The sequence below is a fragment of the Trachymyrmex septentrionalis genome, unplaced genomic scaffold (assembly GCF_001594115.1).
Source record: "Trachymyrmex septentrionalis isolate Tsep2-gDNA-1 unplaced genomic scaffold, Tsep1.0 scaffold13, whole genome shotgun sequence".
In the NCBI taxonomy this organism is placed as follows: Eukaryota; Metazoa; Arthropoda; class Insecta; order Hymenoptera; family Formicidae; genus Trachymyrmex; species Trachymyrmex septentrionalis.
Window position 1 is genome coordinate 2530174 of NW_017304438.1, and position 17546 is coordinate 2547719.

The following is a 17546-nucleotide window of genomic DNA, read 5'->3' on the forward strand; positions in this document are numbered from 1 at the left end:
TGCCAGTATGAATTTACAAGTTACTTTTCTCTTCATCTCCCCGTCGACTTAATCCACGTACGGCCGATTGCCGCAGCAGCAATTACCCGATCGGCTCGATCGATCGTAATCTACCGATTGGAATTATGATACTCTAAAAATTGGAAATCGCTCAACTTGCGTCCGAGACAACTTGCGTTACGCGTTGTACTTGAGACGCACGATAAATCATCGAGCAGTACCTACATCGCAACGCCCGAAGGAAAGTTTCGTTTAAATTATAATTCCGAAGTTTTATTATTTGAGCATCTATGTCGAGAGGAGAACTTATTCATACGCGAACGTATCTATCGTACACCAAATGAAACGGCAAAAAATGAATACGTGAGTGTACAATTCAAGCCTTATCAATTTTTCCCATGCCGTTTTTTCTCACGAAAATCGAGGAGAGTTGAAGATTTTTTTTAAAATAAAACAGACAGTCTGACTTATTCTACGAGAGAACAATCTGCCAACGATGCGTTTGTGCAAGGCGGGGAAAAAATGGGGAGGCATTTTTTCGTTAACGACTGTACGGGAATCTCGTAACTTGTATTACGTCGTACGGGGTGGGATATAGGTGGCGATGAATCGTCGCATAAATCACACACGCTGGAAGCACAGAGGCGTCCATCACCGCCCCCACGTCCGTCCGTCCGTCCGTCCGTTCGTCGCGGTAACGTCTTCGGGTCCTCCTCCGAGAGGGCAGGGAGAGGAAGGCCCGCTCGCAAATTAGTCACTGGGGTCCAGATTACGAATGGACCACCTCCCCGGCGATCCGCGAGTATCCCGTTTCAAGTCGAACGTCGGGCGAAATTAAACAAAGTGCCTTCGCCCGGGTAGATTCCGCCTTCGGGGAGGCGCGACGACGTCGTGCCCTTCGTCATCCGCGTGTCGTTTTGTTGGCGCGAAAAAAAGATTCGCGGAACGAACAAATGGGATCGATAAATTTCAACGGGGAGCCATTAATCGCGGAAACGATCTTCGGGGAAGAGAAGAAGACTACGAAGGAGCTTGACGCTTTCTCGTCGCACACTCGATTTCGTATTTTTTTTTTCCCCCTGTCAGATGATTATTCGTTAAATGTGGTTCTCTGAAAATTCTCTTGAAATTTCCTCGTGTCCTCCGCAATTGATCTTTTCGACGATTTTACGAAACTCTTGATTATTTCTCATTATTATCGGATTCGTAAAGTATCCTCTAACTTTATCGCCAGAAAATGAAGGACGTAGTGAGTAAAAGACAGCGAAGCAATAAGTCTATCGCTCTTTAAAAAAGTTGTATTACAGATACACGGTACGTGGAATTACAGAGAGATTCGTATGAAAATGTACACGCGAGTCTCGATTCGCCATATGTCGGAATCACTGTTTTATCGCTCGGCGTTAACCTTGATTTATCTTTGTTGCAGGTGCAAGCGACCGATCCCGATTGCGGTGTAAACGCAATGGTCAATTATACTCTGGCTGGCGGTCGAGTGGAGAACGAGCAGCTCCTGGTGCGCAGTGATACGGGAGATATTTGCATCCGGTCGCCGCTAGACAGAGAAACAGTACCTTATCTGGAACTGCCTGTCATTGCCACCGATAGAGGTTTGTGTCACTTCCTTTCTAGTATCCGATTATTAAATCACCGATCTTAAAGAAAGGTCTTTATATCTGACTTTAGTAAGTAAGTAGCCGCACGACTGCGGTACTTAATGTCGAGCCAAGAAATCGGTATTTACAGATGTTTCGTTTCTTGAAAGAAAATATTTTCATCTACCAACCGTAGGTTGGTCTTAGGATCATTAACTTTTAAATGATTTCAAGATACGTAAGTTGATACAGGTGGTATGTGAATCAGAATACCCGAAAAAGAATTTTAATTTTACAATTATACTTTCTATTAACATATTATGTTGTAATTAATTTACATTATACTTATATTATGAGATAGAGGGATGTAAAAGTAATGAACTTTGAGTATATACTTTTTATTTTCCTTTCCTAGGACAACATTTTCAAAGAAAATTATACTTAAGGTGCTGTGCTTACTTTTATTTCATGATTAATATGACATTTCACTCGATTACCCTTTGTTTTTTCATTTATAATAAATAACGTTAATATTTTACTATTTTGAATTGATAGCTCAAAATATCTTTCCTAAAGGAACAAAATATCCGCAGATATCCGATCTCTCTTCGTTTGACATTACGTATCGCGGTGAAGTTTTACTTGTATCCAACCGCTTAACAACCTCAGCCATTGTAATTCGAGACGGTCACAACCGCTGCGATAATTCGGCTCGATCGCGATAGATCTCTCACGCCATCGCGATCTCTCGTTCTGACGACGTAGAAACAATGCCCGGCTCCGTTATTCGAGCGTGTGCAAGCCTCGTGTACGCGCACGAGCGTTGATAAGGGTAGCGAGACAAGTAAGTAGAAACGAGTGGAAATGGCAACGTACGGAGACACACACGAAGCAGAAACTCGCGGCTCAGAAAACGGGAAGAGAAACAAAGCGGCGACGTGGTGCGGAGAGGAGAGGACCAACCGGCTATCGGTCCGTCGAGATCTAGTAGCTCTGTAATAGGGTATATGATTTATGTCGACGGTAGAGAGGCTCCCTGGCCATTTTCAACGCGGCGGCTCTCGCGGTCGCCTTATGGGAAAGGACAACGACTGAAGGTCCATTGATCCATCGTGAGGCTACCGTGCGACCAACGGCCATTGCATTTACCAATCTGGCGAGATTCTAAGGGGAGAAGAGGGCGAGGAGACGGTCGAACAGCATCCAAGAAGGAAAATGTTGACCGGTGGTTGAGAAATGAAAAAAATCGAATATCAGGGCATTGTCGGCGTTGTGCAAACCGTTTTGCAAACAGGGATGAATACATTCTTGCGTAATTGTCGCTCGTTATCGATGTACGATTGTTCACCGTGCAACAGCAGCGTGGCGACACTATCCGACGGACAATAGAATCGGCCGGATATGACGATATACAGGAGCGACTGTGAATACCATCGCTGGAGATCGCATTATACCGATGAGCACCAGCGTGGTGTGATTTATACCATCTGCTGACGAACGCAATGCGATGATTATCTCCGGTAAGAAACCGAAAAGCAGAAGGAAACGATATTAAACAAAGTACCATTTAAGGTACTATAATGTCTGTACACAACAACTAGGAGATAAAGGCCTTGAACGGTCAAGCTGGATTCATAGCTTCAATAATTGGTGAATCATAATCAAGCCTTCAAACTGCACGCCGAATTTCATTTTCTTCAAGTCCAATATCCTGCATAATAAAAGTATTTTGTATTTATTAAAAACGGTTCTTGTTAAATTTTCTGTTAAATTTCTAGTTATATTTGAATGTTAATTTAACATAATGCGAATTTTACTTGAATATTTTGTTAAAAATTGATATCCAACATTTCTTCGAGTTAAAATAATAGAATTCCTAAGTAAGTGAACAAATGATATAAAAATGAATAAAAGGTATTAATTAATTGAATTCTTACTTTCTAACATATTGGCGTCAAGTTCACGAAGTCTGGAGTGGACCATGGGAATGTGAAGTGTGTGTTAAATTTGACACAAACTAAATTTGCCAACTGTCTAAGAGAACTGGAGTGTAATATCACGGAATTAAAGGAGAGAAGAAAACATTTCTCTGGATTATACTCCGCCGCGGAGAACGGAAGTGACAGCTCGTGTGATAATAAATAAATCTCACCTCCCCACAAGGTGTATGTGTACAATCGCGCGCGCACTTGGCTATATTATATCTCGGCCAAAGACTCCGGCGCGGAAATGATTACAAATACCTTCCGGCGATTCGCACGTCCTCGCACGTCTAGCGCTTCCTCATGGCGCCGCGCAGCGGTGGAGACTCATTAATCCTCCTCATCGCCTCTTATTTTTACCCCGGCGATTAATTCTTATTGCCCGCCAGTAATTCGCGCGGAGAAAATCATTTTGGTGCAACGGCAGTAAAGCGAATCGCGAGCCGTCGTGAAACCACGCGGGCCAGGTGCGCGTGATTTATACCACCTGTTGACGGTCGCTCCGGCGACGACGACGACGACGACGACGACGACGAGGAGTTGTCTTCCCCTGCGTTGCGGTAGTTTCGCCGCTGCTAGGAGGTGCAAAGAAGCGCCGTATATCGTCGTCGATGTTTATCGGCGGGGAAACGCGAACGATAACCAAACCACAGAGGTTTTATCGCGCTAATAGCGGTGGCTAACGCCGTGCGCGTTCACGGCGATAATTATTACCTTCGCGCTCAGCATCTCTCGAGGCGGAGATCTGCGAAAGGTATCTTGCTTATATACGGATTTTCTCGTGCGAGTTATTTTGCTCGACCGCGAAAGCCAGCGGATGCGGAATCCTAGACGCGAGATATCGATCCCTCAAGAGCTGTTAGATAATCGCTTGGATGAATAATAAATTTAGAACTGTATTCTGCTAATTTTGTTGTTGTCAGCTGTATAGATTGAAAGATTAATAGGTCGAAATTGTCCGTTTTCTTGCGACGTAAGTCCGAGTGATTACTATTTCAGTTGACTTAATCTTGTTGCTAAACAAAATTCAAGAGGAAATGATATTGTAAATATTATATATAATGAAATCGTATTTTAAAAATTCGTTCTCTCAACGCGTTTACTATGCGATGTGATTATAGCGATATCATCCGGCACGTACATCCGAACTGGATTCTCTATCAGCGTACGGTCTTTGAAACTGTGGAATCTCCATTCGGCGTCGATTATATGCGAGCGATATCTTACAAATGTAATTTCCACGTTAATCTCCCAGCGAAGTCTCTTTCGTATAGTTTTTCCGTTGTGACGAGAATATTCCTCCATTCAATCGGATCTTATCGCTCATTTGCGATTCATGTTATCGTGTTGGAAAAGTATTCAAGTCTTTTCCTTTTCAGATTATTAATTCTCTTATAAAAATTTCTTATACTTATTAGCATAAAAGTTATCGAATTACTTATCAATTTAATAGCTGCCTTCCATTTACATGAAAACTTGTATAATTCTTATTTATGATGTCATAACTTAGTTGAATATACAATATGTTCTTTTTCATTCTGATAAATGAGATTCAACTTGATTTTTGCCTACAGTCTACACAACTAAGTCTTGCTAACTCATTAAAAGTGAGATTATAAACCTGTATTGTTACGCGGTAATTTTGTCATCAAAGCGAGTACACGGAGAGAATTTTCTTTTAAAATTTACCCTGAAAATATGATAGTTGTCAATAGAATATTTTAAAGATTTTTATCACGCACTTTACTAAAATTCAAAATCGAACTTATTTTATACTTTATAGTAATTTTATTAATGAATGAGAGAGATTTACATTATTAAAATTCTTTCAAATACAATGTGTTGTCTCCCACGACTGTCATATTTTCAAGATAAATTCTAAGAACAAATTCTCTCCGTGTATGGTGATGTTATTAAAAAATACATAACATAAACTCAGAATCACTTGTGTGTGTGAAAATGGAAAGCAACTAATAAGTGATATTATCACTTTGATTCCGTTCATGATTACGTTTCAAGAAAATGGTTTCAGCTGACGATTTTGCAGAGTCAGATATAAATTTGTACAGAAATATTTCAGTTAAGATCCACTTTGAAATATAGAATTAGACTATTTCCTTTTCTCGAAGTATCTCGATAACGCAGTTATCTGTATACAGATACGGTAAGGGAAGAGGCGAAAGGAACGCACGTTCCGGAGGTGACTTTATTGGCATCGGCGCCATAAATCTTCGGTGGGTTTAACTTCCACCGACTGTCATTGTCCGCGCCGTTCTTGCGCTTATTTATTTCACCCTTTCGACTCCCGCCGTGTTACTGTGCATAATCTCGGATATGTCACTGGTGCGAGCTTTCAGTTCACACTTTGTAGCATATCCCGGAATTAGTGTGCGTTTGCTCACGGTATATTAATGGTACCTGCGTCGTCTCGTTTCAACCGGTAAGGGTTTACCGCTCTCGTAAGAGAGCGAAAGAAACGCATTTACGGTTTCACGCGAAGGGTATATCTGCCACACGTGATGCATACGATTTAAGGGAAAATTATTTCTCAGCCTCTTTTATCAAGATTGTTCTTATACGAAAAAAGAAATTGGGGATACTAAGAAAAAGAAAAAAAAAAAAAAAGTGATCCTAATTAAACCTGCGGGATACTAATATTTACGGTTGCGTTTCCGTAATGCGTGGAACTCATTCCTCGCGTGGCGAGTAATTTCGCAGTATAAGGTTGAGCACCGCCGCACCTACCGGCCGCATAAATCTCTCGGAGGCCCTTCGTATCCCCCGCCGCACGAATCCCGAAAAGAACTCATCCCGGCGATCGACCGCGTGAAATTAAAAGGGCCGGACTGCAGCGGGCACGAAAATATCAGGCAACGTGCATTAAAATGCCGTTGAACTATCCCCAGGAAGTCTGTATCCGTTCGTACCTGGGTGCATTCTCTGTCTTCCGTATCGAACGCGAGAGAGCGCGTAATCAATTTTTTTACCTCCTAAAGAAAGAAGAAGAAAGGGGGAAAAAAATGCTATAAAGCGCGTCATTTGATCTGTGGGAAACGTCCGTGCCTAACAATTAAGAATTGTCGTTAGGAACTTTTTCGATAAGCTTCATGAATGGACTGTATCCACAATGGACTGAAGATTAATTCTTTTCGATGCTGCCTCGATGTTCTCCGTAGTCGATCAGAAACTTAAAGAGGTACTTATTATATCGGCATGAAAGATTTATTTATAATATTTTATTTTTATTGAAAAACACATTTTTATGATTTATTTACGTTATTTACGTTACTTTATTACTTTTTATCGTGTTCTACACTAACATTTGAAAAATAACAATAACAAAAAATCTATTTATTTTTGCATAAGAACTTTAAGCGTTCAAAATGACTTAGCAAAGTTTCATTGAGTCACCAATTAGAAAAAAATATAAACAAATAAATTATTTCATTTATTTATTTACGGGACAAATATTAATTTTTGCATCGCTCTACATAAATCATCTTGAATGCTTAAAGTTCTTGTAATATAACTTTGTACAAGTTTCTCATATAAAAAAAATTGAAATTTCCATCGTTACTTTATAGTATACATTTTCATGTACACATTTCTATTAGAGCATAAAAAAATATTACTTTTTATTAAAATACTTTCGATCAGATGGTAAATTTTTTCTATTACTTTTAAATGCAATCTAGAATAATAATCTCTAATTTTTTTATTATTTTCAAATAACGATCGCACCTCCGTAACCGGTAAATATATAAAGGGATCTAAAAGGGATTGAAACATTTACCTCGATGTTTATCTACCTAAATAATATACGCGGTAATTCACGTACAATTAACCTGTGTCGGTTCGTAATCGACGTCATCCTTTGTTTACGATTAATTATGTCGAGCCTAAAATTCTCTATACATTTTGATAAGAAGCTTCGTTCTTCTGTATATCGGAGAAGAAGCCGTGTGGTGGCGTCACAGATCCGGGAGACCGGCTCATGACTCCAATGACACTCGCACCTATAAATCTCCTCGCGCTCGGAGAGAGAGAGAGAGAGAGCTCCGCTCGGTCGAGTCCATACATTATTGTGAGTTACGGTTGTAAACCGTTTAAACATCGGATTACCCGTTTTACATACTGTCTTTGATATTAACACTTGCGTCGCACGTCGCCTAAATCCGAGGCGGCCAAGGAGCTCGCGATATTCCATCGTGCCTGATTTCTCTCATTGCTCTCGCCAGCGTTGCGCTATCGCGGAGAACGCGTACATAAAGAGATAGAATTTGCAGATAATCTCCGATTAATTTGAAACGGGAGGCGATATGGTTTAGCGATATTACAGTAGTACAGAGAGCTACTGATAAAGTGTAACCTTCGCAAGCTTAACGCTTGAGTTTCTGCATCATGGGACAAGTAAATGTGAAAGATCACGCTTATCATTATCCATGGAAGGCTACGCGAAATGTGCAAGGATGCGAAAATACGAGAACAACGTCGTAATCGCGCTTCTCCTGCAATGCAATAGTCATCAGTCGCGTGTAGCTTGCGTTTTCTGAAATCTTTCAAATGATGTATAATTCGAAAGAGCGATGAAGAGTGACAATTGAGCCAGTATTGAAAAAGAGTGGCTCAATAGTCAATTTTGGAGAGTGAAATTTCACTCTTCAGAGTCAGATTCCACTCGAAAGATTTTAGAGAGTAGGTCAGTCGATGTCCCAGGAGCAATTAGCTCCCACAGTGGCCACAAGATACTTAAAAAAAGCGCGGTCATTTGGGGGACTCTGTAAGGCTTCTCACGTTTGAAATATTATTACGAGCGGCGCATTACCCCCGCGCGCGCGGGGGTTAAAAGGGGCTCACGTCGACGCACACGTACTCACGTGTGTCCGAATAATACGAAGAGAAAGGGACGGGGGATACTGACCGAGGGAAAGGATGATGCTGAAGGAAGAAGAACGGAAAGAGAGAACGAGATGAAAATAGGACGAACGGAGAGAGAGAGCGAGAGAGGCTCTCCAGCGGCTGATTGGGTCCGAGAAAAGGCCACGGGAACGGGACGCTCGTGATTTATGCCGACCGGCTTCGGGCGCGCCGTAGATTCGTTCTCTACGCCGGCTAATACCCCGACATTATTTGGCTCGATAAGAGGATTTCGGCCGGGAATGAAATAAACATAATGCGCTCTCGGCCACGTACCTCTCTCTCTTCTGCGCGTACATCGTGGACCACTCGCGATCCACCAGCAAGTATTCAACGCTGCTCAACCGCTTGATTTCGATAATTAATTGCAGAGTTTAAATCAAATCCATACTGGAAAATCGTTGATGACAATTGAACATTCAACACTGTTCTTTTCCGTTATCCTAACTTTTACGAGAAATTCACTATTAGTTGTTATAAAAGATTAGAAATTACCACTTAATTCTCTCTTTCAAATCATGTATAATTGAAGAAACTACATCTAATCAATTAATTTCTGCTCTCTAAATCTGATATCAGTGCCAAGTATGCCACTGGTAATCAATGAATGAAATGTAAGATCCTAGCTGATCTTTATTATGTGATCTAACTAAATTTGTTTTAGTGCATAAATTCAATGAATATTGGAAAATTGATATTAACGTGCAAATATCAATATTTTAGTTATACAATGCTCGAACATTCTTCCTTTTTTAATTGAACTTCACTGATTATCAGCAAAGTATATCACTAGGTAATTAGTGACTGTCCACTGATTCAGATTTAGAGAATCTGATCGAATTGTTTACCTTCAATGTACAAACAGCGTTTACATCAACATAATTATTTAATAAATAATAAACTGAATTTGAGTGAAATTGATGAGACTTCTTCAATTATTTATCTCCATTGTTTTAGTTAAATTTATCACATATTGAATAAGGGTAGTGTCGATCTAGGAATGATTAAAAATAAGTGTGTCAAATTGTGGGTGACATTTAACATTACGAATTTTTACCAGTGCTTTCTGCAACTATTAATTTTATTAATTTTATATCCACGAGAGGCGTATATCTAATCATGCATTGGATTCTGTTCGCAGGGGGATTAAGTACGATAGCGATTGTGGGCATTCAGGTAACAGACGTGAACGACAACCGGCCGATTTTTAAGCCACAGCGATATAACGTGACCCTACGCAACGACGACGTGACGCGCAGTTCGATTTTGAAGCTGCTGGCGACCGATCTCGATGTCTCCGTCTTCGGTCACGTCACCTATCGCATCAGCAGTGGCAATGAGGACGAAATCTTTCAAATCGATCGCAACACCGGCGAGCTGCACGTGGCGAGGCCGGGTCTGCTCTCGCGATTGTCGTTGCATCACATCAACGTGACGGCGACTGACGCGGCCGGCCTGAAGAGCATCGTCGACGCCGAGGTCAAGGTTACCGTCTCCACCGCGGAGCACAGAATCGCCACGTGCGAGAAACCGCGTTACACCGTCTCGGTGAAGGAAAATATTCCGCAGAATTCCGTCGTCAGCGGCGTGAACGGCACCACGACAGCGTCATCCTCGTCAACCGGTAAGTCGATTCGCTTCTACGCCAAACTTTTTCATTGGTCGGCCGCTGTTGTGTCTTATAATGCATTATCATGTTACATCACGTCGAGCACGTGTCGAGAATACCTGCGACTGACGATGAATAATGAAGGCTTCCCCACGCAAGTTTTACATTTATAAATACAACGATTTTTTTATATATCGAGATTATTTTGATAAACCTTCGCATATATTATATTACACGGAAAGAACGATTGCTGAAGTGTCGGAAAAAAATTAATTTTATTCGATCGTAAAATAATTATACGGGAAAGTCAGACACGAACGAAAACAACAATGCTGTAAACAGCATTTTTTGATGTTCCAGCGATCGGTTTGAGTGTCCTGCGTAATTTATATTTAGATAATTCGACAAAATTATTTTACGCATCTAGCCAAATTTCTAGACACTTCAGCAAAATCGTTCCTCCCCTGTATATACGTTGTACATAATTTTTATCGTCCTTCGGTTGCATCGTATTTACACTGCTTGCACTTGGAAAATTCAGAAGTTATGCTCGCGCGTCGCGTCACGATACCAAGTCATTTGCGACGCTTGCGTAAGGGTACTCGCATACCGGAGTTAATCCGGCGGGTCTTCCAGAAGACGGAGGTACAATCCTCGAACCGGCGAATGCCTCGGAAACGTATTCCACGCGCGGCGTTATCGCGTTAGCATAGTCGCGTCACGAGTAAAACGCGACGAGGACTCCACGAACAACGCCTACGTGTGCACTACGTGCACGTGGACGTACGCTCAGGCGCGACTCTAAAAGCCAAAGCATATCACGCGAATGAAGATACTCTCTGTCTTCCCTTCCCTTTATTTAGAGAAGCTCTCTAGCAAAGCGGTTAGCGTTACGTCAAATGCCCTGATATTAGGTTGTTCGGAAAGTAATTTCGTTTTTTCTTATGAAAATGAAAGACGATTTTCAATCAGACGCGTTTCAAATGATCATGAACGGTCGAATTCGATAAATTTAATCTCTCAGCGAGTCTCACGAGTTTCAATAATATCAAATTAATTGTGATCGATTGAAAAAAAAGTGACCGGTATGATGACTATGTTTTACTTGGGAGTTACATCGGGTGTACTATGCGAGACAATTTTAGAAATTAATACGCGAATTTCTTTCACAAACCGGGCTTGTGGGAATATTTAGAAATGAAGTCCGAAAATTTTTCAGATTTATTTTCTTTGAGAAAAACACAGTCATCGTATAATTATGACAGATCGTAATATCGCTGCAAGATGAAATCTAATGAATTTAGAAGGATAGGAGAAAAAGATTCCGCGTTCGAGCCCAAACAGGTGGCCGTATCGAAAGAAGGAGAGAAATGGGATTCGCGCAGCAGGAGGAGGCTGAGATCATCGTAGAACGACGATGAAGTGGAGGAGGAAGAGGCGAGGGAGGATTGAGCACCGGTAAGGTCGCGGACGGGTGGGTGGATTGCTCCGTGCCGATACATCGAGACATGGGATGGAGAGGAAGGCGGCTGATCGAGGGGGAGGGGGAGGGGGGGCAAAGAGAAAGAAAGAGAGAGAGAGAGAGAGAGAGAGAGAGAGAGAAGTACGTATCCGTGTTTCCACACTGGTGGTACATCCGATGCAAGATACGGCGCGTCACGACCCGCGCTCGCCGCGCCGTATACGCCGATGCGCCGTGTAAACTGTCCCGCACGGTATCGAGCACAGCACGGCACGGTACGTTATACACCCGAGAATGCCGAATAGTTTACACGGTGGTGCCTTACCGGTGGTCGTATTGTTCGCCCCGGCGTGGCCCGTATATGCAGTCTGTTGCATATCAATGCAGCGAGGCTGCACTTCCCTCGCTGAGCGACGACGTCGATCTCTCTCTCTCTCTCTCTCTCTCTTCTTTTTTTTTTGTTTTCTCATCTTCTATTCCTCTTCGTCATTCTTCCTCTTCGGAGGAGCTCTCTCCCTGTACACGGTCTCGCTTGTTCCGTCTTTCCGTCATGTATCTATCGCTATGATTTGAAACAAGGAAAGGAGAGGGTCTATGAATGTAGGCGACGCTATCTAAGGTCAAAAACATTCTGTGCAATTTTAGCCTAATCTACAATGTACTTTTTCAACGTACGCTTCCTGTTTCCTCGTTCTCGATGTACAAGTAAAAGTTGATGAACTTGAAAGAGATAAGGAATACATGACAAGAAATACGGTCGTCGATAAAACGATTGCAAAAAAGCGAGAAAGATAAAAGATAAAAAACAAGAGAGAGGAAGTCAAAAGTATATTGTAGATTAAGCTTTATGTTCGTGACAGATTTCCCGTCTTGGCATAATCTTCTTCTTCATAAGTCTTTTTCGTAGAAACGTTTAATCGCAATCGAAAGATTTTTCGCTGTCGAATTCTTCATATTTATTTTGCGACGATACGCATAGATAAATTATTCTGCAGGGTTGGCATTATTTTATCCACTTAAAAAAACTCGAAATTTGTGGGTTTTTTGAGGTTTTATTGGATTTTGTATAAAATAAATTTTTTTATTGGTAACATGAAAGGAGCGTATTTATAAGCATTTTTTTATATTGTATATATAATATTTTGTAATATTTAAAACTGTAATATAATATTATTTAAAGGTATATATTATTTTAATGCATATTTGGTATTTAAGTCTCCTTTCCATGAAAATTTTCTTGAAATTGAATCTAAATTACATTTAAATATCTATAAAATATGTAATATACATTCACCACTTTTGAACTGATTTTTTTATTCTACCCGAATGCTTTTTATTATTTTATATATGTGATATTATGTATGTAATTTTATATATGTAATGTCATTTCTTTCTTTATCTTTTACAGAAATATTTTTTTTTATATTTAAAAAATTCACCATTATAATATTTTTATAATAAATTAGATAAATAAAGGATATATAAGAATCAACCGTGGATCTCTTGATGCGTAAAGTATATTATATTTCAATCGTTGATTATATAAAAATTAATAATGTTCTACATATTTCGACTACATAATTGAGCTCTCTTCAGAAACGAAAACTTTTTACAAAATTCTTATACAATTAATTTTATCTAAATATGTAATTAAATAATGATGAATACGACATAAGTTAAATATTACGTGAAAAAAAATCAAAATTTTATCCAAAAAAATCGAAAAATTCTCAATAAAACTCCTATAAAATCCAATGGATTGTTTTTTTTTTAAGTCCAAATTTTTTCCAACCCTGTTATTACGAGACGTGATGTAATTGCTAGATGAGATAGAATTATAACGCATTCTTCAATTCACAATTATCTTTCTTTACTTCTGTAATCTTAATTTTGGGGATATGCAGCAACTTTCAGCAGGACATTCTTATATAATATTTCCATTCCGCGCAATGTCGATTAAAAAATCTACTTTTTAAGACTTGAATATAAAATGTAAAGCATACAATGAAACGCATATTCGAGATACCTTATACATGATACGAACAACGAGCACCGTTTCAGATTCAAAGTTGTTCTTCCGGCATCGGCGCGATCGGCTGGTCGATCGGCCGACTTCAGAACTCAACTTCCAATCGGCCACGCGTCCAGCCGCCGTGGAACCAGTTCGCGCAGAAGAACGCGGCCCGACACTCGGGCCCGCAATATTTGACACACGGCAGCCAATCAGATTATCAGATTAAAATTGAACGGGCCGGCGATCAGGTCGGCACAGGTGCGGGCTTCGTTTCGGGCGGGTACCCAGGAGAGAAAGAGGAATCTCGCGGGGCACACATTGACATGCACCGGCGGATCTGTGCTACCATTTTGCAACACCTGTTCCAGCCTAATCCGGCCCGGATCCAGACGAAGCAAAACGAAGTGCGGCAATCTCCGTTTTGGATATAGATTTTGATTAGGTCAATTCTGTTGACCGATCGGCTTCTACCGATACAGCAAACAAATCGATAGTGAAATTTTTGTATTGTAAACAACGTGTAAATCGTATTCGAACTATTAATCGGCAGGTTGATTGATGTAAACTTTTTGCGAAAGACTTTCATATATAAAATATACCTGAAAGAATTATCTGGATCGAATTTTTGCTGCTCGCGCGGAAAGAACGGTTTCGATCAAGTATCTAAAAATGTAGCTGTAGAGATACAGATCTGAAACTAATTTCATTTGACCTATCAAAATAATTACACGAGACGTTCTAGCTGATTACTAGAATATTAAAACTTAGATCTATACAAAATTATTTTCAAATCTGTATTAGCTAAATTTCTAGATTCTTCTAGCAAAATTATTCTTCGTGTGCAGCCGCAGTTTTCGACTCACGAACTGGACTATTAAGCGAATTAACCTTCCAATAACCAGTTTATTTCATTCGGCACGGCGCGATATTTGCCGAGGAATGGCCAATCAGATTATCAGATTGAGTCGAAAATTGACATAAGACGAGTATCCAGAGAGAGACCGGCTATTATTTTACGATCACCTGTTCTGGTAAAGCAGATTTCGCGCAAACGTTCCTAGCAAATTGTGAAAAAAAACGCGATCGTTAAAAGGGTGACGGCCGACAAAAGAGCGATTGATAGATGCTTTCATAGATGCTTCGAAACTGTTAAAAGTGACGTAGACGAACTCCTTATTAGGAAGCAGTCGTTCGTTTCGCGGCCAGCTGTCCCGATCCTTCCATAAAACTTGGCGACAAAGTGAGGAACGCGCTTCATTTTACGATCGAGTTTATGGCACTTGGGGGGGACGAAGAGGAGAATCAACGCGCCACGATCGCGTCGAGTAGAGAAGACCGGTCTTATCTTATCCATGGAACGAGCGGCCGCTCCCAGCCTTAGACCGATCCTTCGCTAAGAAGAGAGAAGGATGTCTAGAAATCGTGATGACGCGGATTTCAAGGTTGCAAAAGGTGGAAATGGTCTCGAGATACGAAATTGGCGGCGGCGGCGGTTGGATGAAATTAACGGTTGTCGGTAACGTTTTATGCACTGGCTTGACTTCGTTTCGCTAGAAACCTCGTGATACGTACAGAAGGTGCGACACGACAACGTGTACGGTGATTGACACGTAGGTCGCTGGTAGAAAGTATACGGGACGAGAGTGACATTGAGGCGGGTCACGTTGAGAAATCGGTGACGCGACGAGCCAGTCAATCGGGGTGTCTACACACCAAGATGGTCTGCTCTCTCGCTAGATTCCCGCGAAAGCTCGGCGCGGACAACACGAAACAAGACGGCTGTTGTTGAACACCAGTTTTGCAACACGCGGAAGAGGCGATAACGACGGTAACAAGCGTCTTCGTTAGAAGGCCAAGGCGCAATCGGCAACCGCTCATCGGAAAGTCGCGCCGTTCTCCATCTCTCTCTTCTCTCTCGCGAATTTCTTCGCCACACTCGATTATGCATCACCTCGTTGGCGATCCGCGAAAGAAGTCTCGGGGAAATAACGTCAAGTTGTGTGTTCGCTCGGTTAGATTCGCATAGTTAACGTCATAGTTGATGCACGTAACGAAACGATATCGTTCCCTTATTTCCAACGTGGCGCAACAAAAGAAATTGAGTTCCTAAAAAAAAGGGGGAACTACTTTTTAATAATACTAATTTTAATAATAATCGATATTGGTAAAAAGTATATATTTCTAACACGAGCAAATGTTACTTTTGTCATTTTTCTTTCACAACTTTGAAAAAAATTACTCTTTTTCAATTATAATGATTTTGACGATTTTGCACGAAGCTAAAGTTAGTCTACTTTTTGACGATCGCGATACTCTGCTGCTTACTCATTTAGAATGATAATGACTCGAACACGACGTTTACGTTTTTTGAGTCGTGTCATCGTTGAAATAAGGGATATCTTTTCCCAATCTAATATTATTACTTCGTTTCATTGCACGGAAAAAAAAGCAGTTGAAAACTTCACTGATTCATCAAGTCTACAGTCGTAATATACATAGACAGTGAATTTTCTACGTCAAAGTAGCAAAGTTGACGGCTGAATAACTTTAGCGATTTGTTTAAATCGTCAACTCTTCATAGTTACAGACATTGAATTCGCGCGGTAAGTTACAGATTTGCTGTACCACTCAATTTTTTTTTTTTTCTTCCGTGCGCGAGTTTTCCATTTTCGAGATATTTCAATTCAGAGCGCCGCGATAATTAGAACGAATTTCAAGATAATCTCACACTCTTGAATCGACTCGTATCTCGTCGACTTTTCGGGACCTGGCATTCTCGTCGAAAGAATGCGCGCTTTTCGAGTCGCGCTGGTCGGGGAGACGCGGGCGAAACGAAGAAATCGGCAACGAGCAGGGGCGAAAGAGAAGGATGCGAAAGGAGGAAGAGATGGAGGGAGGTGGAGGAGAAGGTGGACCGTCGTCGTCGTCGTCGCCGCCGAGGTCGCATAAATCGTCGTGAGTCGGATTCCGGGCAGCCGAACGCGAGCCGCCATTGTCCGAGACTTTTTGCCTCTCTTTCCCTCACCAAGAGGGAGGGGGAGCTGCCGCTACGAAGCTGCACTCTTTGCATATGCTTTAAATATCGCCGCTCCGTGCGCTCGCTTTGAGGGCTCCCAGCCCACCACTCTCCTCTCTCTCTCTCTCTCTCTCTCTCTCTCTCTCTCTCTCTCTCTCTCCTTTCTTCTTGCTCTTGTAGACGCGAAGAAAAGACGACGCGCGCGCGCGGTCTGGGAGGCGCGGGAGGATGAAAGTAGGAGGAATGAAAGATGAGAGGGAGGAATGAATGTCGAGAGAGAGGAACCCCCGAAGTTCGCTGACTGTCGACTTCTCTCTGGGCAGCAATTGGAGGATTGCATTAGATGCATCGTGGCAGCTGCGATTTGTATCCCACGCTTGCTGCTTCGAAAGCGTCAGCGTGATTTCGTATCGAGGGGACGTAAAATAGTTTCTCGAATTTACGATGCAGCCTAAGCCGGGGCCTTATCACTTCTACGGCATCCTGCCATCCGGAATTTCTGTCTGAATTTCCTCTAGTTAACGATGCAAAAAGTATAAATGGAAGAGACGAGGGCGAGGGACGGAGAATCGGACATTTTGGAAATTATCTTTAAAACGGCGAATAACTCTAATCTTATCCGCGCGACACATCGTTCGTCTTTAACGAATTTAACGATGACACCATAAAGATCAACGCCGTGCTGGCAAGTCGTTTTAAGGTACTGGTCATAAAGATACATCCGGATGTAACATCGTGAAACGATCTGGCTGTAACGTCCCAGAATAGACATAATCCGCCACTCTCGTCGATGATCAAATCATAAGAAGTGCTCGTCCGAGTTAACGATACGACACCTCACTACTCATCTCATCTTTATTGTTAATTACACTGCAATTCGATCCATCGATCCATAATGCAGTCTAACTTCCCTAAATATATAACATTCGGCTTGGTGAAATATTCGGCGAA

The 17546-nt window shown here is 41.5% G+C and overlaps 1 protein-coding gene across 1 annotated transcript in view; it reads left to right on the forward strand.

Annotated features, from left to right (window-relative positions):
• Nucleotides 1–1429: 1429 nt before the first annotated feature.
• LOC108756818 (protein dachsous) overlaps nucleotides 1430–17546 on the forward strand; it is a 72420-nt gene continuing 56303 nt past the window's right edge. The window contains exons 1-2 of the mRNA XM_018500893.1: nucleotides 1430–1610; nucleotides 9636–10118. Coding sequence (XP_018356395.1) covers nucleotides 1466–1610; nucleotides 9636–10118 — 628 coding nt within the window. The 5' untranslated portion in view covers nucleotides 1430–1465. The remainder of the gene's footprint in view (nucleotides 1611–9635; nucleotides 10119–17546) is intronic.